The 25,459-nt window shown below is 37.2% G+C and overlaps 1 protein-coding gene across 2 annotated transcripts in view; it reads left to right on the plus strand.

Annotated features, from left to right (window-relative positions):
* The first annotated feature begins 434 nt into the window (after window positions 1-434).
* The window catches only part of LOC145991547 (23 kDa integral membrane protein-like), a 105,148-nt gene continuing 80,123 nt past the window's right edge, over window positions 435-25,459 (plus strand). For both annotated transcript variants that reach the window (XM_083127618.1, XM_083127692.1), the window contains exon 1: window positions 435-569. In XM_083127618.1, the coding sequence (XP_082983744.1) occupies window positions 504-569 (66 nt within the window). In that variant the 5' untranslated portion in view covers window positions 435-503. The remainder of the gene's footprint in view (window positions 570-25,459) is intronic.

Consider the following 25,459-nt stretch of genomic DNA (forward strand, 5'->3'; position numbering starts at 1 on the left):
ACCGGCAGGACATCACTGTATTTTCTAATTGTAACTTTGGAAAGGGGAGTGTTATCATAAATGAAGCCATATTGAGCAAGCACCCTCCTCGTCTTTCCACATGTGAATGCGAAATCGATATTCAGTTAGCATCAGATGAACAAAATTCCGGAAGCGATGGAAAATTTGCGAGATATTAAAATTTTCAGTCAAGGATCTCGACTCCTCGGGAAATCCCGAAGTCGATTTGGAGGTAACGAAGCGTAAACATTCCAGAATGTCGGAAATGTATTTAAACATTAAAACGTTGATACCGCACACCCCTATAAGAAAGTGATTTATGGATGAAATCAATCTTATCTTATCTTATGTTATCATGTCTAGGGGGACATTTATTATGCGTCACATGTAGCACTAAGACATTATCTGTGCTTCCTCGTTGCTCGATGCTTTTGTCTCAAGCGGAGAAGCGGAAACGAATTAACCTCGTCAGTACTTTCGGGTTCGATTAACGAGAAGCAAACATGTGTTGGTTTGGAATAACGGTATTGACGAAACGCTTGTTAAGTTATGTCCACAGTATGTTATTTGTGAGTATATTTTGCTTTTCCCTTTATGTTGGAATTAAGTCAGTTCGCAGAAGAACACGATAGCTTAAACTGGAGAGTGTTGCAAACCAGCAGGAGGGATTTTAGGAGGGATTATCCGATGTGTCGTTAGGCACGAATGGCCATAATGGCATTGAGTTGCTTCCAATACGCGTAACTAGCGAACATCACAAACATAGATGCATGCACATGTGCTTTAAACTTTTTACATTAAAATATCAACATTTTCTCTTAGAATTAGAAAGTAAGATATCTTTCCGTGTTCATAAGATTTCTACGTGTCGCGATCGCCATCAATATTCTTCTAAAGCGCATATTTTGAAATTATATTCTTCAGATTACCGAAAACTCTTTCCAATAGCAGACCAATTTTCGCCCCGCGATTTTGTGAATAAGTGTAGAACAATTCAATACCATTCAACATGTATCGACAGAATAAACTTCAGTATACCCATATTTTATCGCCACCAATTTTCTTCAAAATCACGTATTTTAAACACACAATCTTCAGATTACTGAAAACTTCTTCAAAAAGCAGACAAATGTTCGCGCCGCGATTTCTCAAGAAACGTGAGGCGATTCAACACGATACAATATGTATCCACAGAATGAACTACAACTCAGTATCAGCTGAGACCAAATTCATATTTTCTAGCCACCAATTTTCTGCAAAATCACGTATTTTGTTCCCCAAGTCTTCAGATAACTGAAAACTTCCTCCAAATGCATACAAATGTTCGTGTAGCGATTTTGTCATGAAGCGTAGAACAATTCAATACGATACAACATATATCCACAGAATAAACATCAATCTACACAATTCATATTTTCTCGGCACCAATTTTCTAAAAAAAGTCGCGTATTTTGAACCCATAATCTTCAGATTACTGAAAACTTCTTCCGAAGGCAGGATATCTCGTGCAGCGATATCTCGAGAAGCGTATATCTGCTAAGTATAATATTATTGGTATCGACAGAATTTACTGTGTTCTACACAATTCATATTATGTGTTCACTGTTTCCCCCAATAACGAAAGCTAGAAAACTACTGAAAATAACGAGATATAATGTAGTATTTAGAAAGGAACTAGCAGTGAGCGATTGTAATTTTAATTTATTTTCAGACATTAAATCACGCTTCTGCATTACATCTGTGATAAAGGATACGTCAGTGAGAGATACATTATAAAGATAAAATATGCATTAGGCAATATATACTTTAAAATATTAAATCAGATATTGTTAAGTTTTAATTGTAGAGAAGACTTCTATCATCATGCAATGTAATCAACGATTGCACTAATATGATGAAACAGCCTCCTCGATGGCGCAGTGGTAGCGTCGTCGCCTTGTAACCAAGGGCCCAAGGTTCGATACCCGGTGGAGGCACATAAGTGGTTCGAATCCCACTTTAAACTGTAGGTTCAGTCCCGATTAGCCTTTCTGTGCATAAAGTGGACTTAAAACAACAAATCAATCAATCAATATGATGAAACATTGATTTTGGTATATCTGTGAGGTGTATTTTCAAAATATATTGCTTTTTGACAATATTTTAAAGAAACAAATTCGATCTTGACAAGGACTAAAAATCATCTGAGGCTCTGTTGTTTATGTGTTGGCACAGCATGTATCCTTGCTGGGAGTTTTGAAGGGGGCGTAATGAAAGTGAAAGTGATCCCGTTTACCTTCAAGTGGTCAAAGGTGCCCTAACATCCTGCAAGAACGTGTGATCGAACTGGGTTCATGTAGCTCACTCATCATTCATCTTTGATGGTAGAGCAACTAGCTGCTCATTGTGAGCTCGATGGTAAGGAGCAAGAGGTACTAATTAAGCACTTAACTGAATTGCAATACACAACTCTTGAGTTTCACACCCCTACAGATTTGATCAGCATGTTGATAGGAAATACCTGTCTCTCTCCGTGGAAGTGTTCCTTCGAGTGTTGAACCCACGGACTTGTAATAAACGAAGTGTCCGTTGCTGTGGAAGTTTTACAGCACCGACTTCCCTCTCCTTCTCTGACTAATCATCTCGTACTGACTGCTGGCTTAGAACTGACCGACTGCTAGTTTAGAATTGACCACTGACCTCCGTTCCTCCAGACATTTATTTCACTCGAATTTACTCAAAAATGCCGACTCAGTTACCTGAGTCTCTTCCTTGATTGTCATTGTTTACACCTGTTTGCAACGATGGCGATCAAGGAAGCTCAAGGAGGCTCAGCAATGTCTGACATTCCTTTGGTGTTTCTAATTATTTCCTAACTGGAAAGGTGATGGCTAAATGTCTGGGGTTGTAGAGGTCGTTGAACGTTACATTTGAGAGATCATACTGATCGTTACGGTGCCACAAATGGTTATACCACAGATTGTTATACCCCTTTTCTGTATACCAATTCGGAGGTGGTAGAACGTTTTGCCCGATTTATGGAGGAGCATTGAAATAAGTGATGTTCTGAATATTACATTTATTTGATGCAGGTTTGCATCCATTACATTTTGCTGGGCAAACTTTGAACCTCTTTATATGGCATTTGTTTAATGTATACAAAAGACCGAACGTTGGAACGCCAAAATGCAATGTTACAAAAGACCGAACGTTGGAACGCCAAAATGCAATGTTACAAAAGACCGAACGTTGGAACGCCAAAATGCAATGTTACGACATACGTCAATTATCGGATTCAAAAAGGGTCCAATCAGGGCCGCCGTTAGGAACCGCGAGGCCCTTGAAAATTGAAAATGTATACACCTTCAATTCATTGTAAAATTATACACTAAAACCGACATATTAAAGCTGTTCACGGAACGTGGCAACACGGCACACAGCGATGTCCGTTGGACCACGGAAACTGCCGGCGGACGCTCAAGACCATCTTAGAGAGGCTCAGGCCGCAGCGCTCAGTCCTGACGTCATCATCTGGAGGCGATCATCTCAACACTGTACAAGGAAGACAATATTTTATCGTAGAGAATTTAAGTTCATTTGTTTCTCTTTTGGAAGGACTGGAAGCTCAGAGGAAGTTACATTTGAACATTTATCCTCACCGTAAATATAGTTAGAAGAGATAGAAGAAATATTAAATATTTACACCAACATTCTTCGTTCAAGAAGCAACTTTGGCCACCACAAAAAAATCCCTAATGTCACACAAATTCATGTTGAAAATCATTCAAACTTCCTGGTGGAAATTTTTTTAAAAATGCGTGTATTTGTGATATATTATCGGTAATATTTTAAAGTTTTACATAAAACTCGTTACAGTTTTTATATATATATAAAAAAGTAAAAACAAATAGAATAAGTTAAACCCCGCATGTTACGTTCAGAGAAAATTCGCCGAGTTGCCTAATCAATTAATAAACTCACAGAAGCATCGCTAGCACTTTCATTATTATTATTATTATTATTATTATTATATCATTGTCTTTCCGTTCATGAAAAGACGACGATAGATAGCACTTTATTACAAACATCAATTATTTTTTCAACAATTAATAAGGCAAACAGCAAAGAAGTTTAGAGTGTGGAGAGTTTCCTTCTTTTGTGTCGGCCTTAAACAAAGTTATTTGCTTTTTTACAATAATTATTTAACAAAGCATTTGTTGATGACCACAAAATTATTCTCAAAACCTTTTCGCATTCGTGTCCATTATTGCAGCTCACCCACCACTTATCTTCATCTTCTCTCAACTTCACAAGACTGAGATTGAATGCCACTTCCCGCTGGTTTACTGCTTCAAGAATTCCACTTCATATTCACAGCTTATCAGTTTTTTGACAACAACATAATTGATCAGCACAATATCAACAACCACCTCTGAAGGACACAACAATCCACCTCTGTCCAAACTTTTTATAAAATCCAATGAATCGTTTGGAAGATATTGCATAGTCTTGTCCAAAACTAGAATGTTGCTGCAGTCATCACACGTCAATTTTTTTCTTGAAATGTAAGAGCAATAGCCTGCTAGGTACATCAAAATAGGAAGATCTCTCTTCGCTTCCATAATATCCGCAGCACAAATTTTCAAACTCTGAAACGTAGCCAAGTTTGTAACTGCCAGGGTCAATTCAGATGTACCATGCTCGTCAATTTGATTTACAAAGATGTCACCATATTTTAGTGACTTCAGTTTCAACTTCATTCTGCTGGCAAGACGCAGTTTGTGTTCCGTCTCAAAAATCTGACGGAGAGATACATTGTACTGCGCACCTGCCAACTGTCGGTATTGGCCAAATCTCGCTCAAGTGTGTCTGATTGAAATTTTCCTGGCAAAAGGTATTGCATTCCTAACTCTTCTGTACAATATCTGGTTATTTCAATTAGCCTATGTGTGGTTATTTTCAGGGCACTGGAAGTTTCTCTAGTGAGTTTTCCTGACGAGATGTTCAAACTTTCCCACTTTTCCAACCAAACAAGGAATTTATGTAGGTACAAGAGTCTCTCATCTGAGGCTTCGTTTGTCATAGGATACTGTAAAATGTTTCTTAACCTCGCACCTTTCCATGGAGACTTGACATTAACTACTTCCCACCAGTTTAAAACAATCTTAATGAACTCTGCAGTGTCTTCATAGTTCGGCAAATTGTGTTTTGGCCCTTGTTGCTTTAAACCTTCAATTATCATATGGTTGAAAACTTGAGCAACTAGTTTCACGTTTTGTCTTTCTAGGGAAGTTGGCCACAGAGATTTTAATGATAAATTATGAGCATATTTTAGGATATTATCACTTTCCATACTAAAGAGTATTCTTAAAGTTGCGAATGATGCAACATGAATATCACACAGGTTTTCAAAATCTGGGTAAATAACACTCACATTTTCATTTTTCTGATTGATCCAGTTGTTTCTAATACACTTAAATAAATGCACAGTGTCCACAAGATAAAACAAAGGCCTCTTCTTATCACATGGGTGAATATACACAAAGTTCTGTTTATGTTCAACATTAAACATGGACATAGATTTCCTATTTATCATGTTGTTATCTGAAACAACACATATAATCTTAATACCTAAATTTTTAAGTCCCAATATGACATTCTTAATTACGCAATGCAATGAATCAGCAGTTAAAGTTTTCACGGGTAATATATGTACAACTTCCTTGTACTTAGAGAGCACACTGTTAATCATAAATACGTGAGCACTTTTTGCAGCTTCAGAACTATCATTTGCAGTGCCAACAATTGTACCAGCCCTGGCCCAAAACCATGGTAACGGTTGAAGTTTTTGCTTTCGATGACGTGTGACCGGCCAAGTGAATGCATCACTTCAATGTGAAGTCACGTGAAATGACAAAACGACAGTGTTGCAGTATGCAGATATTAAACACCAGAACAAGAACAATGTCTAGATGAGGATGTGTACTACAGGCTGTGGAAAAGGAGATGCGATAGCCACTAACGCCGTCAAACGGTTGGGCGGGAACTTTACGTCACATACCATGAAGAAGTAATAGGATCTGAGCTGATTATGTCATTTGCGACTAGTCCACTCAGAATTAGTTCACTTCATCAAATGATTTACTAAATCTCATCAATTTACATTGTCGAATTCATTATTTGAGTTTCTTTTTTTTTGGTTTAGGTTCAACATCTTCTCCGAAGAGAAAATTATGCTCATTTCTTTGTTTTCCTTGACCCTGTACATCCAGGTGTGTTATATACAGTGTACGTACAACTATAGATTGAATTGTATATGATTGTATCTTCTCCAAATATGATGTATAAAGAAACAAACTGCCGGAGAAGTAAGTGAGGTCAGTGTACAATTTTATATTACTATTATAGTGGAACCACAAGCAGAGAAACCTGCGCAAACTCGCGACTCCTGTGCACCGTACTCCAGTGTGGAGGGAAGGGGGAGAGTGGAGCATGCTCTCTTGTAGCCCGAGTTGAACGAAAGAGGAGGAAGGTTCTTTTTCTTGTGGTCGCTCTTATAAGTAAGGGGAACTGTGATTTTCCATTCATCTATTTTATCACTTCTTCATCATCTCAATTGACTTAAATGGCCGGAAGAGCAAAGTAAATTTATCAAATATAAATACAAACACGTACCGTTTAATAAATAACCAAAATGGAATGAAAAGTTAACAGTTTGTATTTTTATTGCTTTATGTGAATATGTAGGGAAAAGCGAGAGAGAATTGTACACCAATGGCAAAGAAATGGTAGGCGAATTTCCCCATCACCATTTTCCTCCAGTCTGTTTTCCCCAATCTGGTGATTACAAATTGAAATAAGCAGAGGTAAACACCCGCTTTCCATTTTTTAAAACAACACAGGATGTAGAACAAAAAAGATGAAAATAGCGATGGACAATTTGCCTACTATTATCTATCTCTTCATGAATAAAAATGCGTAAAAATTTAGAACCACAGTAAAGAGCTTGTTAATGTAACATTTGTTTTATAGAAGATTATTTGTGTCACATTTTCCATTACAAAATACACTAAATTACTTCTTAACTTTCTTAAAGTATTATTGTTTTTACTAATTAATAGATATAACTAGACTATAGGTTAGTACACCCAATTCAACAACCCAACGTCCACGGAGTACATCTTGGACTGCATTTTGCAGACTAACGAGGCTCTGGTGTCTGGACCTAAAGCCCGTATAATCCTCGTAGGACTGTGTTTGTGCTGTCCTGAGTTTTGTCCTTATGTGATGCACACAAAATGTTAGAATCACTCACTCACTCTAAACTAAAGAAATATCACAACGTAAATTAACATAACACAACTTAAACAGCAAAAATACAACTTTGATTGGAAATTAAATCTAAAAAATATAACGTATCGAAGATCTGCAGTATTTATAGGTGTTATGTAAACACGCCGACCTTACCCGGGTCACTTCTGGTAGGTAGGGCAAAGATGAGAACTTTGAACTTTCGGAACCAAACATAACAACTTCTCTCTTCTCATTTATTGTTCAACAATAATATCAGTCACATCTGGCTCAAAAAAATAGTTCATTCTCTCAGGTTACCGTGCAATGTCACACTCTTTCCACCTTTTAATGTGGAGTCTTTAATTTCTGGAGCAGAAACCAAGTGCGGCTTCTTGCATTGAGGTCCAAGAGAGAGCACGTCAAGGTCAGTGGAACGCGTAGAAGCTATCCATTTCCTTGCTTTCTTCCGGTGGTACGCTTTGCATCTCTCAGCTTTATCTGCGACGTTTAAATGCCTAATACGGATAAAGGTTCTTGTCCGTGCGTACACCTTTATAACACAAGGATCAAGTTCGGGGCTCTTGTCTGCTAACGCTTTGGCCAGTGTTTTGATTATTCCCCGTCCTTTAGCTACTGTTCTACCGTGCATAGTACCAAAGATAACTTCGAATTCCTTCACTTTCTCCAGCCATTTTTCTGATGGAACGATCAAACCGCCTCGTGATATTTTCTCGATCCAACCACTGGTAGAAAAATTACGTGGTGAGATCTGTAGAACCTCGCCAGTAGGATGCCCAAGAGTTTTATCTACTGTTCGGCATCGGAAAGCTACGTAGCCTGCCAAATATCGCAAGCCTTCCTCACAACACTCACTTTCAACGACTGGGAAAGGTACGCACTCTAGGGTTAAATTGTTCACAGTAACATCGCGAATTTCTGTTTCATCACTCTCAATCACAGAGAGGACCTGTGCCATTTCAGGAACCAGGCCTGTGAAAAGTTGGGAAGTAAAGTAGTCTGAGTTATTGTTGCACTCCATCGTAACAGGCGAAGTATTTTCCAGGATTATACTCCCTACATTCCTGCTCATAATAAGAAGTCGAAGGCGGTTTTTGAAGTCGACAGGGAGAGGGTTGTCGTGTGTCCTTCCGATTGCCCTGACTTGTGAAAACAAATTTTCCAGACAATCCTGATTTAACCGTGATGTTAATAAATAATCTATACTACAACTTTTCATATCATTGTATAGACCCAAGAGGGAGCGAATGGATGTCATGAATCCTTTCTGGAAGGGTAGAAGTGACAAGGATTTACCTACTCTCATATGCTGACACGTGTTGTAGAATTTTTTTAGCACTTCATCCTGAGCCTGATATTCAAGTCCGAAAGCACTTCCTACAGAAGCGTCAGCTTTCTGGGGGATTCTGCTATTCATTATGTCGAATGCATCGTTGACCAGGTGAAAGAAATTTGCAGTCTCTTGTTCTTCGGGAATTGTGTAGCTAATTGCTTCTGCAGTATGTTTCGAAAATAACTGGCAAGCAAGGGATACACGCTGTCGTTCTCTTCCTGACACAGATAGGTGATACTGTGTCAATTTAGGGCACAGCTTTATTTCTCCACAATCGATAGTTAAAAGCCGTTCAATGATTTCCCTACCGATATGCTTCCCTCCAGATAGAGTTAAACCATTATCTACAAAGTGGTTTCGGAGCAGCTTCATCATGTGTGGTATATCCGAAAAAACCCACACTCGTGAGTTTGGTTCTGTGGGATTCGTAAAGCAAGGATTCATGTATGTTACTGCCAAATCGTTCCACACTTTAGAGTTTTTGCCTCCCAAGTCACAAACTACAGCTACCACTTTAAATCCAACATCGTGCATCTCTGTAATTGCACTCTTTAGCAATGATCCTGTCATCTGCACATCAAAGTTATAATATATTGGTTGTTTCCAATTACTTATCAAACCACGTGCCATAATTACTTGCACTTGACTGTAAGGGCCATATACCTTATCTTCCTCTTGATCATACGACCTTCGAGAGTCAATGTTCATCTCATCAAAGCACAAAACACTTAATATTTCATTTTTCCCTAGTTGAAATGCTTGATTCTTCATTAATGTTAATACATCGTGTAAAAACCCAGTATTACAATGGAAAGAACGCGAGACCCACCTCTTAAGAGTCGATAATGCTGGTAATGGCATGTGCATTTTGGACCTCAAATAACTATAGCATCTTTTGGAAATGCATCTCAACGTTAGGGCTCGGCTTATGTCGTCCTTTTTCCAGCAAACATTCTTCTTTCCATTAACAAGATAGTCAACCTGTGCTTCCGTAAATATACTTGTCAATGTTTTAGTTGCAGTTTCTTTGACGTTTATTTTACTTTGCTTGATTTCATTACTTTTCTTTCTTAGAGTTTGCCTCAATCGCCTTGTTTGTCTTGTAAGTTGATCAACTTGATTTTTCAACCGCCTGTTTTTTATTTCTAGGTTTCTGATTCTAGTTTCTAATGCTTTTTGTATCAACGAGCTATGTTCATTTACCTGTATTTCTTTATCTCTTGTTTGCTTTTTTTTCTCACTCATTATTCCTCCATGTATGGGCACAAAGTTGGAATTGTCAACTTTAGTAAATGAAATAATTTCATCAGGTGGTACCAAATTCATCGTTGGTACTGCATCTTGCTTAAGAATCTTTCTCCGATGTAAACCTAAAAGTTCGCTTTTCAGATCACGTACATAATCTTGTGGGCAGAAATGCGCACTGCAGATTCTAGCATTCGCATGATTCACGTTAGAGTTTCCACAAACACGAATCCAAAGCTCGGTGACGGAAGAATCCTTTGGAAAAACGTGGTATATAATGCCTTTTGTTTTGGCACTGTAATTTCTGCATCCTACTATTGCGCACGAAGGCATTTTTCATTTTATACTGAGGACTGAGAACACGGTACAAAATCAGATCACAAATGACAATAGTTTCCAGATGTTACTATAGTGCTGATTAAACAATATAAAAAAGTCAAGACAGCGTTTGTAATTCTTCTTCTTCTTCTTCGTGACCCTCACCGCCGGGTGTGTGCCAGTCTTGGTCAAGAAGGTGTACAACACTGGGAATTGTGGAGGAGTACCATAGAATTGAATACGTAGTAGTAGTTGTGGTCATATAGTTATCGCAATACTATACTTCACTTCACTGAACTGTAACACTGATCACAAACTTGCATATACACACAAATTTTAAAATTAAATACTACTCTGACTGGCAAAACTATATAATATCCCCATTGTACGAGGGGAGGGAGACGATAAGAGGGAGTGTATGATACAGGAAATGGTATCTTGGCTCTGTGCGGTCTGTTAAATAGGGCGTGTCTGTGTTTGTTCCTTAACGGCCAATGGAACAATATATAATATGGCGTTTGTTTGATTACTCTTCAATCACATACAGGAGATTCATAACGTGATGTTCTTTTGATTATATGAAAAAAATACTGGTGATATTTTTAAGGATTCTATAGAGCATAAGTTTAAAATGTATTATACAAATTAGTAATAGTATTTTTAATATTTGTGGCAACGTATTCAATTCACTGAATTATTCTTAAAAATGTATACTACTATGTAAGACCATTACAGACACATTAACATTTATTTCATAGAACGTATAAGCTATATTAAAAAATACAATACTTCTGCAATTGAATTGTACTTTATGACCAAGTTACAAAGCAAAAATTAAACCATTAAGCTAAACTCCTACAGCTTATCAAAATCTAATTACGGCTTCGCAGTAACCAACTTAGCTTTGAACAAAACTTCGTATATATTTTGTGCTTATAAAATACCGACACGAAAGTTGTCGTATTAATCATTTTACACATCGGTAAGAAGCCACACTTGGTTTCTACTGCAGAAATTAAATACTACACATCGAAAGGTGGAAAAAATCTGCCCTTGCATGTTAACCTGAGACTGCAGTGGCGTGCCCAGGATTTTCGAAAGGGAGGGGTTACGTATTTACGGTAGTCATCCCTCATTTTGTCATCTTTTCCTACATTTGACGTTCTTTCTTTTTAGGAATACTGGGCCAACGGGAACTGTTATAACCCCCACCAACTCCCCATTGGGCACGCCGCTGCTTGTGAGAATGAAAATATTACTACATGCCAAGTTTGCGTGAAAGCAAAGTTGAACAGTATTACATTTCATGTTAGGCACACTGTGATATATTCGCGGAAACATGTGCACTAAAGAAAAAAATACAAGTGCATTGCCTAGTGTAAATATAGCGTACATAAATGCTCATTTGAACTTTTCTTTTCTGGTATGCACAGTACATTATGTTCAACGTACTTGGAAGATGTATCTTGTAATAAATAATAATAACAAGTGGTGTGCGCTATCTAGAAAAGTCGGGACCGGGATCGGAAAGAAAAATTCCGTCCCTATCCCGACTCCAGCAAATGACTTCCCTACTTTTCTGGATACCGAGCAGTCGGGAAATACCGAATGGTCATTTTAAAACGGTATTAATTCTTTTCTTTTCTACATTGCAAGTGCCTGGAACTTATCGGAAATTGTTAGTTTTCATTCCAGAAATGCAAAGACAATCAATTAAGGTGAAAATGACGTGTAAAATTTGAAATTTTCAATGCCTCGGAAAATTTCGGAAATTTCCCGTCCCGAAAATTTCCCGACTAGTCGAGAAATTGCGAATATTTCCCGTCCCGAATGTCAGGATTTAAAAAAATTCCCGTTCCGATCAATAATATTCTGTCCCGCATAACAATAAGTACCTATCGATATTTATTTTCAATTTGTATGAAGCCACAAAATGTAAATGGGTGGAAATGCTCATTTGTGTACTCGATTTCGTGTTTTCAGTTTTTTGGTATGGTTTTCCTATCTGCATAGTGCAACACTAGCGCATAGATTTGGAATTCATTTCATGGATAAATTCACTTCTTACCGTCGTTTCGTCATTTCGAGTAAACAACGGATTGGCCCAACCTTACTTCTAATAACCTTGAATTGTACCTCCCTTATAATCGATGTAGGATTTGATATGAATTTCATCCAATATCAATGAGCAGTACAACTCATAGTCTTTAAGGTGAGCCACTTTCTCTTGTATGCATTAGAAAATTGCCTTCAGTTTGCTCTGCGATTGGACTTGCGAGGATATCTGAACATAATTTCTTCAAAGTATTTGGATGGGGTAAAATAAAATATCCTTAATCACGGATGAACCTATATGCACATGGAGACATAAAATTCAACAACGATGAGAAAACAATAATCTCAGAATCATGACTCAGCCGTTCTTTACGAACATTTAACAGCCGTATCTGTGATTTTATAAAATGAAGCACTGACACTCTACTATCATGTACAGTCTCTTTTACATTGTCCAGAAGGATTTCAATGGCTTCCAAAACATCACTAATATTACATGCTGATTCTACACTGTCGAACATTTCCAGAAAATGTATTGCATCTTCAATAGCATGTGTAGTTGATACCTTACGTGAAAATCTCTTCTCATTAATTTCATCTCCACGATAAAACATTGACAAAGAAAGTGAGTAATTTACAACAACATACTTAACTGCATGGGGCTTTTCAGAGAGGTTGAGGGATAAGAAAATAATACAACTTTTCTTTTGCAAAATATCCCACTGCAAAGAACGATGGATTTTGTTAATCTGATCCTTCAGTTCATTTAAAGTCGAAAATGTGTGAGTTGCGTCATACTCTTTTTTTTGTCCCTATACTGTCTGCAATTGCTCTTCTTAAAGCTTCTGCCTCCCTCTTTTCTTTCTTCTTTTCTGGACATTCTCGTGCCTCTTCATATTGCGTTCCAGAAGACAGGTATGATGAACATCCAGTGAAAATTGATGTGATTGCACCTGGACGGATCCGAGGTCTTGCCAAAGCAAGCCTGAAGATTTTTCCTGTACGGTTATCCACATTCACAGTCTCCCATTCAATGTCCCCAGTCTTGAAATGTGCCTGGCACACCTGGAAATATCATAATGAAAAATGGCATTATAACTGGGAACATAAAGGTAAAGTGGGAGCTTTAGAATGAAGTGAACTATTAGGTACTTGCTTTATACAAGCAGAACTTAAGATATAAGGGAATGCAAATCTTGCAGAAATTGTGACCGTTTTTGAAATATAGAAATACAAGTGTGTGGTTACCATGAAAATTTTCAGCAAATCGTGACGTGAGGTTAAGAATGCCAGGAATTGGCAGTAAAAAGACCATAGGCGGGTATGACATTCATTGTCACCAGCATAGAATGAACAAACTGGTAAAGCTCTTACAATTTATTAACAATACACATGTACAGTATTTAGTTACTTAATCTGTAGTCAAGTAGACATGTAATACTTTGTTCAAAGGAAAATAATATTCTCTCATTGAGGTCACCTGACATCAGAATCGACTCGGTGGCTGAGAGATTAGCACAACGCCAGGGGATCCGGGGTTCGAATCCGACCGGGGCACGGATGTTCTTTGTGAGTGCTACATCAATTTCATCATATCGTTATTCGTTCTCATCGGCGCCATTAACCAAAAATTGTAGAAAAGCGACGCTAAATAACAACAATGAAACATGACATCAGCAAGCCTCAGTACTAGTAGTTATAAATTTTTTTTAAAAAATTGAACCAATACTTTTTACAAGACTGTTTAAGGATTCAGGTTACGGTTGGTACAGAGAAAAAAAAATTGCTTAGACTAACGAAAAAGGTTAGGTTGACAGTTTGGCGATTTATATGTTTGCAATAACCAAACATCAGTAAAAATTTCTAAATCATTTTGTTTAGGAATACCAAAAATGACTGTCACATAAAAGTTTGTAGAGCCAAAATGATTTATACACATGCAAGTAAAGAATATGAATAAATATATTCAAGAAAAAGAAAGTTCAACGAATTGACTATGTTTGCTTATTCACATAGTTCGGTAAAAAGTATGGTTTTTTGTGTGAAAACGTTTATTTGAAACATAAACAATATATTCTTGTATAATTATACAAGAAAATATTCCAACAAATTGCTTGTTGTTACACAATGTACTTTGTATTTCAATGCATAACCTAAACATCAACTTGCCTTCTATTATCTCCGATTAACCTAAAGAGGCAGATCAACGGGCTAAAAATAAGATTATAAATGTGCATATATTTCAATTTTGCTCAGTTCTATAGTTTTCTTTCCTTAAGCATACTTTGAAACTAAAAATTTGTATAGAATTCTCGATGACGAACATGTTATCGAAAAAGACTGCTTTGGTAGATGTAACAATATTTTATAACGTTGAACATTTCATTTTGCATCGATAAACAACTATGTAACGTTAACCAAATATAGTAATTGAAGTTAAATTTGGCATTTCTAAGAAATTAGCTTGGTTAGATTTACCAATTCGATACTGGTGATCAAGAATGATTTGCAAGAAACAAGTATAACTTGACCAAATCTGAAATTATGTTAGATGTCTATTTCGTGCACATTAAATCTTTACATTATGAACTAAACTATCTCTCGTTTATTTATAAGTATAAAGTCTGTGTTACTTACCCTGGAGTTCATCGTAGGGTCAAAATTACGTGGAATTGCCCTAATCCATTTCTGCCTTTCAGTAACATCTTGAGGAAATCTAAATACATTAGTCTTACTGTTCTCATCATAATTTCCTCTACAATTGAGAACACAACACTTATAGACCATATTTCTTGTACGCTCCCACTTCACTTAACCTTCGTTGCAGTTCTTAAAATTGCATTGCAATTCCACATACGCTAAAAACGATCCAACATTGCTTCCAACAAATAAATCAAACATGGCGGCTGTCTCGCCTACAGATGATGACGTCGCTCACGTGACTAGAACAAGCCATTCGGCTTTCTCCAGTTTGAGAAGGTGATGGGACGCTGCGAGTTAATACTTGCGGTGTTGCCACGTTTCGCGAACAGCTTTACTCCGCTGAATCTCTATAAACTACTTTTCGCAATGTGAATTGACAATGACAATGCATTTTAAAAACAAATGCAAAGATCTTCAAAAGAAGACCAATATAGTATTTGTAGAACTACCCAATACTAAGAAAACGTTGTTTCGCAAAAATTGCTAAGAACTGTTCCTTAAGTAATTTTGAAAACCTGAAAATTAATAATTGTGTTTAAAACCCTTCTGCCTTCACCCTACTAAAATTTCATAACGATCGGACAACCCGTTTTTGATTTACAGAATTTCAAAGATGGCGATCGTTTGCAAAACTAAAAAAAAAACAAAAAAACGGCCCTTTTTTGTTCTCAAAACGATAAGAAATACAAGGCATACTCGAAGAAAATTGGTTAGCATAGATTAACTCAGAATTGAATAAGCTAAATTTTGATGTAACTCGTTTCAATGTAGGTCTAGTGGTAAATTTTTAATTGTAGTCTAAACTCGAGTATCTATAATTCTTAATCCGATAGTAGGCTACTATTAATAATTTTTACCCCTCTTCCTATCAACACATGGATTTGCTGTGAACCACCAAGGAAATTTGGCAACGTGTAGAGGACATTGAGACAAATAACTTCTTAATAACTTTTTGCTACGTTAGACCCTGTTTTGACTCTATCAGTCCATGATTAATCCTAGCGCCGCAGCTATGTGCAAATTTTGTGTTTGTTCCAAGTTAGTAAATTAAACTATTGCCATGTGAGTATCTTCAAACAGTGGTTCTATAGGACATTACATCTATTGATACCATTTACACGTAATTTAGAATGAGTGTATTTTCGTTCTAAGAAATCCCAAACTTATGCATAAAATAACTATTTAACTAGTAACACTGAAGAAACTTAAAGCGCCTTGTACGCGATCAAATTAATCATGAACAAGTCGTTGAATTGACCGAAATTGAAAATCGTTGAACGGCGTTCCTATTGGAAATCTTGAATGGTCTGAAATTTCTCATATCCACGATCAAAGAAAAATTGGACAAGTTCAGATTTGACCAAAACGTGGCAGTGGGTACGGCATGAAAAGATATAAATAGGCTAGCGATTAGCCGGAACAAAGATAATTTTATTTCCACAGGAAGAAGTAGGACACATTAGAAACTCGAAAGAAGTGTGGTGATGTATTTTCTCGAGTCCACTTTAGACGGAAGCATTTCCTTTAACATTTTTGCTAGGATAAATGCTAAGTAAATGCTTCTTTCCACAAAAGCATTTCACGGAACAGTTCGGTTAGCTTTGGCGATTACAGTGTATAATATATACAGCACGAAAGGCACATCGAGTTACACCATCTATGGTGAGTGAACGGTGTTTACAATTTAAAAGAAAACTAAAATATTCTTCCATACGTGTAAAGTATGCATTTAAGCAGCGCCATTCTTTTGTACCTAAAGCCATTTAATACGAAACGTTATTCCTCTCGGTTGAATAGTTATCGTCTATTAAAAATGTGAAGTGATATATCGTTTACATCTCATGCGGCCGCCATTACATCTGCATACGTGACCTAGAGGTCGCTTTCCGAAAATCGATTTCAATAGCATGTGCTCTGATTGGTCGTAGAACCACTCCTAAATATAAATTCTTTGACCGAACCTTGGATACAATGACAAAAAGGGCTTTGTCTCTAACGTCATTTCCTTTTAAGCGTTCAATTCAAGGACTTGTTCGTGATTTATTTGATTGTGTACAGTGGGATCCATGAGTATTATCGTGCAAATTATCCATCACCATGTTCATGCAATTTATTTCACCCAATAAGAGCTTCAAGAATTAAAAGGAAACTCAAAACAAGCTGCAGACAACTTCTGCACCATCGTACATAAAAATCCATCGCTTAAAAACACATAGCATGCAAGAGAAAAATTAATGAAAATAGTCATGGACAATTTGGACGGTAATACTCACGCACCCCACTGTACAAGGCTCTCCACATTTCAATTGCCCGTTCAAATTAATTGCGGCGTGCACCGTGCAGCGAGAAATGTGATCGACGTCCCAACGATTAAAGCTGAAGTCATCTCTACTTGCAATGGCAACAGATTTTCGTAGTTTAAGTTTAGATAGAGCAACGGCGCTAGCTCTGACGCGAAATAGGATACAATTGTTTTAAAGGTTAAATAACTGTTCTCTCGAATGATGTTGCAGTGGTGTTTCTATATGCTTCAGTTCCACTCTCTTTTGGAGGAGGGGAGGGGACAAAAACTTCCATGTCAGGGATTAAAAATGTTTTCTTCTGCGGATGATAAAAATGTTTGTGTGGGGAAATCCTCATCATCCCCCCGTTAATTCGCACACTTGATAAGACCGATACTTGCCCATCGAGACAGAGGCGGAGTATGACCATAGATATATCTACACACACCCAAATGTCCACAACACCACCTAAGATTTCCTCAAAGGCGGGCAGGTAGCCGGGGGAGGGCTTGGGTGGCTGAAGACCACCAGAAATGCTTCAAATTTATTTATTTATTTATTTGAAAAGTCCTGAATACAGAAAAATCCATTTTACATCAGGATATCAACCGGAAAAGAAATAAACAAAATAATAAGATGGACACATACACACACATATACATATATAACAAGAATAATAACAACTAGGGCAAAAATAATATTATTTACTCTTCAGCTGCTTTATGCACGCCGCTCTGTAAGTCTGCTTTGATAAATGGAAGCCCGGAGCGTCATTTAATGAGTTGTAAATGGTTTGTAGCCTGTAGAGAAGTGATCTTTGTTCTAAAGATCAGTAGCGGCTCGTGCCTAAAATAACAGGTGAAGAAGTTCGTTTTGTAATGTTTCTGTATTTCTAACGAACTTCTCGATATTAATAATGCAACAAGTTCCTTGAAATTCCCACGATTAAGCGAAAGTAAAGATAGCCTTGAAGATTTAATGTAAAAGAAGTTGTTGCATTTACTGTTGGGACGTGGGATTCTGATATTAAGAAGTGGCAAGAGTTCGCTGGTGAAAAGTTGTCCATTATGATTCTGTAGAGTAGGGTTAAATCTGAGAGTTGACGGCGAAGAGAAAGGTCATGAATTTGTAGAGTGGATAGAATTTCTTGTTTGGAGAAGTTTGCAGGGGCTGGGCATCTGTGTTTGACTATTCTGGCGAAGAAACTTACTACTTTGTTTGTTTTCTTTAAATTGCTTTCACATGCCATTGACCAAATACAGGAGCCATATTCAAGAATAGGAACAACACACATTGTAAAGTAGGTTTTGAGGGCAGAAACGTGTGTTACGTCTGTAAATCTGTAAATTAGTCCAAGTGTTTTCATCGCTTTCGAAGTTATGTAGTCTATGTGATGGTTGAAAGTCAGTTTGCTATCAAAAATGACACCAAGATCCTTGTGCTGTCGTACGAACGGAATAACCTGGTTGCATAACTTGTAGGATGGCACCGTGTTATTGGATTTTAGGGTAAACCTCATGACAACAGATTTATCCGGATTTAATTTGAGATTCCAGTCTTGACACCAGCGTTCAATGTGTTTGAGATTGTCTTGGATATAGCATGTGTCCTGAAGTGAGGTAATGTTTCGGAATAATTTGCAGTCATCAGCATACAATAATACTGAACATTCGGAAGAAATATATTCGTGAATGTCATCCATGAAGAGAGAGAAACACAGGGGCCCCAGAGAACTTCCTTGGGGCACACCGGAAACTACAGGGAGCCACGACGAAGAGCAACCAGATACGATAACCTTTTGCCTTCTATTGTGCAAGTAAGATGAAAGTTGTTTAAGAAGAACTCCGTGAATAGTATTTGCAGGGACAGACTGGAGTTCCCAAGAGAGCGGTGGCAATTTTCGTCAACAGGATACCCAATTGTGAGCCTGCAGATGAGGAAAATGGGACCCAAATGTGTATTTTCAGTAGGACACTGAGAAGGTGTATAGACCGACACACATAATATATCTGCCGCGATCGACGCAACACAACGCGAGAACCAGTGTTGCTATTATGTTGGATAGAAAAATCGCTAGAGTGCGCCGAGGGACAGCTATTCGTAGAACAAGGAAATTAGAGAACTCAGCTCTATCTAAACGTTGTTTTGAACGCCATACATTATAACGAGGGCTGGGATTAATATGTGCTAACAAGTGGCACACTCGTTTGAGTTGAAGTCCAGGTTCTTAGACGATCGTGTCTGGCAGTGCAGTCGAAGTAAGTGTTCGGAAAGCAGCAGTGTAGCTTACTATCAATCATTTTAACCACATGCAGGGAATTTTGTGTCTCTCAGACTAAAAAAAAAGGACTAAAGGAAATATTGCAGCGTAAATATTAATTAACTGGACTGTCCACGTCTACAATCAAAGTAATGTAAATGTGAAAACTTCGTGAAAAATATATTTAAAAAAACGCATTTTTGACGTTCGTGACGAAGTGGTTATCACAATGCGTTAGAATGCGAGGGCCCCGGGTTCGAATTTGGCCTGAGCATGGGTGTTCTTTTTGAGTCTCTCTTCATCGTCGCGAGTAGCCGAAAATGGAAGAAAAGCAACACTTAATAACGAAAAGAAAAAGAACGCAATTAGAATAAGCGAAACGGAAATAGTGCTGTTGAAATTCCTAAAAATGATGCAAAAAAAAAAAAATATTTCGGAAATAGTGTTATCCTAGCCCAGAAGAAGGCTGGAAGAATAAATAAATTCCTTCTCCGCACACTTTGGCAAACACAGGGTGGTTACTTGCCGGGAATTCCTTGAATTCCGGGAATTATGCGTGAATAATTGGCTCCGGGAATTCTACGTGAATTCTACGTGAATTTTTCTCCGTAGACGTAAAAATGGCAACTTTTATTAATCCCAATCCCATTTTATTCATATTTATTAATGCCCTGAGGCAAGTTTTCACAGTTGAGCCTTTATTTTTATCGAGGAAGGAAAAGAAAAGATAGCTGGCTGGATAATAAAACAGAATTCTCTCAATCCGTTTGCTTTGTTAATTTGATTTGCAGAACAATCTATCTGACAGACGGAATATTATTGCAAGATATCTTGAAGTTGATTATGTAAATTAGAGTGTGAAATTCTTATACAATTAACTTTTTTTCGTAGATTAGTATATCTCGTAACATTTGTGACTTGTGTTTGTAGGTAGAAATGTAAACTCTGCATCATCAATTAATATTATGTACCGTTTAATTGTAGTGAATTGGAATTTTTGGATAAATTGGAATCACACAGACCCTTTATATTGTTAATATATTTGTGTATGTCTATGTGTGTGTGGTGAGAGGCGGTAATATGTAAGGTTGAAACAGAGAAAACATGTTCTTGTACTCTTGAATTTTTGGAAAGTTCGCGTTGAAAACCGGGAAATATACTTGAATTTTATCAAGGTCCTAGAGTGGCCAACCTGAAACAGAATCGCAAAGTTGGCACTGAATATGCGATGGGAAAAATAATAGAAATCCGAGAGCAGGAAGTGTTTATGTCACAGCCAGGGTGGCACATGAGAGGAGGTACCCACCACCCCACATCAGTCATCCAGGCTATTAAAAATAAGTCAATGGTTGTCCTCTCATTTAACTTTAACAGTAAATGAAATTTTTGTAAAATAAAAATTATCGGGCTTTACTTTTTTTTTTTTTTTTTTTTACACTTGCACGTTGGTTTCGTAATGGAGCACAAAAATAGAATGGTGGCTCTCGTAAAATACTTACCGACTAAATGAATGCCTCTGTAGATTCCAGAATAATGACTCTTCATTTTGAAATAAATAGTTTAAAATAATATAATATATGTGTAGTTGGTTAATGAGATTCGTCGTCACATAGCAGAATCCGCTATGTTGACGGAAACTAGATCACGATAGTCATTTAACACTAACCTTCCACAAAAGCTCGACTTCCCAACGTCTTCATTATTTTTCATGCACAAGCTTCACTTCTATTCTGTCAGCATATAGGCAATATCTGATAAGCACATTGCTTTCAAATGAGTGTAATTAGCGAGAAGCGACATCAAAAGTTTCGAGCTGAACAGGAAAAAATGCAACTTTATGGAGAAATTACCCGAATTGCTTGGTTTTCCCACCGTGGCTTGTGGCCATGTCCCAGTGTGCTTGGCCTCGGGAGAGGCAGGTCGAAGCTAAGCAGTCGTGCGGACTTAGATAACGCGTGACGCGTAAAACCGAGTGCGAGTGTTGAGCCAAGTGGAAAATAGGACTCTGATCGGTAATAGTATTTGACAATAGTTAATAAGAACAAAAAGGATAGCAATGGAACGTGAAAATACCATTTTGATAAATTTCGCATATGGAGCAGGAAAACCTAGTGCAATGGATTACATTAGTTCATTTACTGTCAGTTTAAACTTAGTATTGATGAAATTTTAGCAATACAAATACCGACAACTGATCGAGGTGTTTATTTGAAATTAGTGCGACAACGTACTATGTTAAAATTGCTAGGACAGTACCCAGGTGAATTAGAATTTAAGTATGATAATGGGAACGTAGTGAAAGTAAAAATTAGCGACGCAAGTCGAATAGTGAAATACGTACGTGTATTTAATTTACCTATGGAAGTTGAATTAAGAGAAGTGCACGGGAAATTCAGTGAATATGGAACAGTGGATGAAGTGACAGAAGAAATGTGGAGTGAAAAGTTTCGTTACCCTGTGCCCAGTGGCGTACGTATGGTAAAAATGTCATTAAAGAAGCCAATACCAACATTTGTAACTATTGTCAAATATAAGGCCCACGTGATATATACGGGACAAACTCCAACGTGTGAGTTCTGTGGTTCGGATGAACATTTAAGATACAGTTGAACCAGCGGCAAATGACTACCCTACGGGCCCCACCGAAAGTCAAGGCAACCTACAGTTGGCCAATAGTGAAGAAACACCCTCAATATAATTGGAAAATAATTTTTACCAATACTTCGGCAGAACATTTATCCAATAGACAATGCAGTCAATGGTACCAAGTTGTTCACGAACTAATTGATAATAAAGCAAAACGACATCGGTTGGGGTTTAGTTCAGACCCTAATTGTGAGCAGTGTTTATTAGAAGATACAATAGCACACAGGATGACGCACTGTGGAAAGGCAAAACAAGACTGGCCGGTACTCCAAAAAATGATAGCACATATAAGTCGATCATCAGTTCAGTGTATTACTCCGAAATTAATAATTTTTCCGGAATTTAATTTTTCCCCTGCTACAAAGCATCGAGAAATACAGTGGATTATAGGTACGTACATGATATAAGTAGTTGTATTTACAATATAACCAGGACGAGAAAGGAAGAGCTCCCCTCATGCAGATTTGCCTACACTTAAAACTTGCTCAACATGCCCATATGAGCTTTTTGCTCAAGTGTGGAACCCTGCCTAATCCAAGATTTTTGTAAAAATGCCCTCAAATATTTTCTGAGAAAGGAAGAGCTCCCCTCATGCAGATTTGCCTACACTTAAAACTTGCTCAACATGCCCATATGAGTTTTTTGCTCAAGTGTGGAACCCTGTCTAATCCAAGATTTTTGTAAAAATGCCCTCGGGAAGTTCCTGTGAAATGATGAGCCCCCTCAGATTGATTTGTCCACACTTACAAAAGGCACTTCTGTGAGATTGTTGTCCATAAGCTTGTTAAAAATATGCCCCTCTTGATATTTTTTTTGGCTACATGTAAAACTAAGCCAAGATACACACGCACCTACACACACACACATACACACACACACACACACACACACACAAAACACACTGCTGAACCCAACTGATATTTTTTATTAAGTATAGAGTTTTGATTTGAACCCCAAGAAATTTTATATAAATACCAAAGCCAAAAATATTCACACACATACACACATACACACACACAAAATATACAAATCACACTGCTGAACCCAACTGATATTTTTTATTAAGCATAGAATTTTGATTTGGACCCCAGGAAATTGTATATAATAAACAACAACAAAAATGCCAAATCAAAAATATTGTAATCAATGCAATAAAAATATATCCATCCCCAATTGGGTTAAGCACCAAATGAATTGTAATCCAGATAAAAGCAGAATTCTCACAAAAATATGCCCAAAATGCCATAAAGAATATAGCATAAAATATTTCACTTTTATTTGTTCTGCACAGTCATCAACATTTCCAAATAAAATTGAATGGAAATATTTGTGTGATTGCCCTGTATAATTTAGATTGCAAGGCCATATTTTGTAATTTTCTAGACTAGGAGCTAGACCCTATGCACCAGAAATAGGCCATAAAATGCCTCTCCACAAATTATGTGAGCATCATGGAGCACACAATACACTTTACAATTTTGAGAATCTCAATTTAAATTCAGGAACAAGAGATTTGGATTTGATGTATCTGGAAATATCAAAAATTATTTCATTCTTCACAAACAAATCTCATCTAACAATTCCATAACAGTTCCATGCTCAGCTCTGTGTCTGTGTGAGGCAAGCACAGCTCTGTTAGAGATAGGTATATTATATAAATTTAAAAATTATTTCATTCTTCACAAACAAATCTCATCTAACAATTCCATAACAGTTCCATGCTCAGCTCTGTGTCTGTGTGAGGCAAGCACAGCTCTGTTAGAGATAGGGATATTGAGTATTGAAACATCTAGAAATTATTTCATTCTTCTCAAGCTCAGCTCTGTGTCTGTGTGGGGATTTGTACCTAATAACATCAAAACAACACAGCTCTGTTAGAGACAGAATATTCAATTCCATATCTATAACATCTCTGTGTAATTCCATAACAGTTCCATGCTCAGCTCTGTGTCTATGTAGAGCAAAACAGCACAGCTCTGTTAGAGATAGGTATATTATATAAATTTAAAAATTATTTCATTCTTCACAAACAAATCTCATCTAACAATTCCATAACAGTTCCATGCTCAGCTCTGTGTCTGTGTGAGGCAAGCACAGCTCTGTTAGAGATAGGGATATTATATAAATTTAAAAATTATTTCATTCTTAACAAAAAAATCTCATCTAACAATTCCATAACAGTTCCATGCTCAGCTCTGTGTCTGTGTGGGATTTGTACAGCAACATAGCTTTGTTAGAGATTCATTCAATTCTTCACCTCCATATCCATAACAGCTCTGTGTTTATAATAAATAGGAATATTGAGTGCATCTAACAATTCCTGCCCATAACAGTTCCATGTTGTAGAAATATCAGCAAGGCTCTGTGTCTGTGAGATTTGAAACCTTGTTCCTAATCAGTTCCAAGCTGTACATCTCTGTGTCTGTGAGATTTGAAACCTGTTCCTGTACAGCTCTGTCAGAATTTTCATAGTGCCTAATAATATCAGCACAGCTCAGTGAGGATCGCATCTAACAAATATCAAGGATTTGTACCTAATTACAGTAGCACAGGGATAGGGATAATAAGTATAGACTATTGATATAGAAATTATTTTATTCTTCAATCTTATTCATAACAGTTCTATGCTCCTATGTGTCTGAGCAACATCAGTACAGCACAGCTCTGTTAATTAATATCTATTGAAACATGTGTCTGTGCGTGGATTTGTACCTATGTATAGCTATTATTGAGTATAGAATTATTATATCTAGATCCATTTTCTGTGTCTGTGCAGGGATTTGTACCTAATAACATCGGTACAGCACAGTTCTGTTAGAGTATAGATTTATATTATTATTGAAACATCTCTTCATAAACAATCTCATCTAACAATTCTATAACAGTTCCGTTCAGCTCTGTGTCTGTGCGGGGATAAACATCAGTACAGCACAGCTCTGTTGCTCATCTTTTCAGCAATGTGTCTGTGCGGGGATTTGTACCTAATAACATTAGTACAGCACAGCTCTGTTAGAGTATAGATTTAATTATATTATTACTGAAACATCTAGAAATTATTCTTCAAACAAATATCATCTAACAATTCCATAACAATTCCATGCTCAGCTCTGTTGCTCATATTTTCAGCTCTGTGTCTGTGCAGGGATTTGTACCTAATAACATCAGTACAGCACAGCTCTGTTAGAGTATAGATTTAATTATATTATTATTGAAACATCTAGAAATTATTCTTCACTAACAATTCCATAACAATTCCATGCTCAGCTCTGTGTCTGTACGGGGATTTGTACCTAATAACATCGGTACAGCACAGCTCTGTTAGAGATA

The sequence above is a fragment of the Lepisma saccharinum genome, chromosome 1, assembly GCF_977018435.1.
Source record: "Lepisma saccharinum chromosome 1, izLepSacc3.1, whole genome shotgun sequence".
NCBI lineage: Eukaryota > Metazoa > Arthropoda > Insecta > Zygentoma > Lepismatidae > Lepisma > Lepisma saccharinum.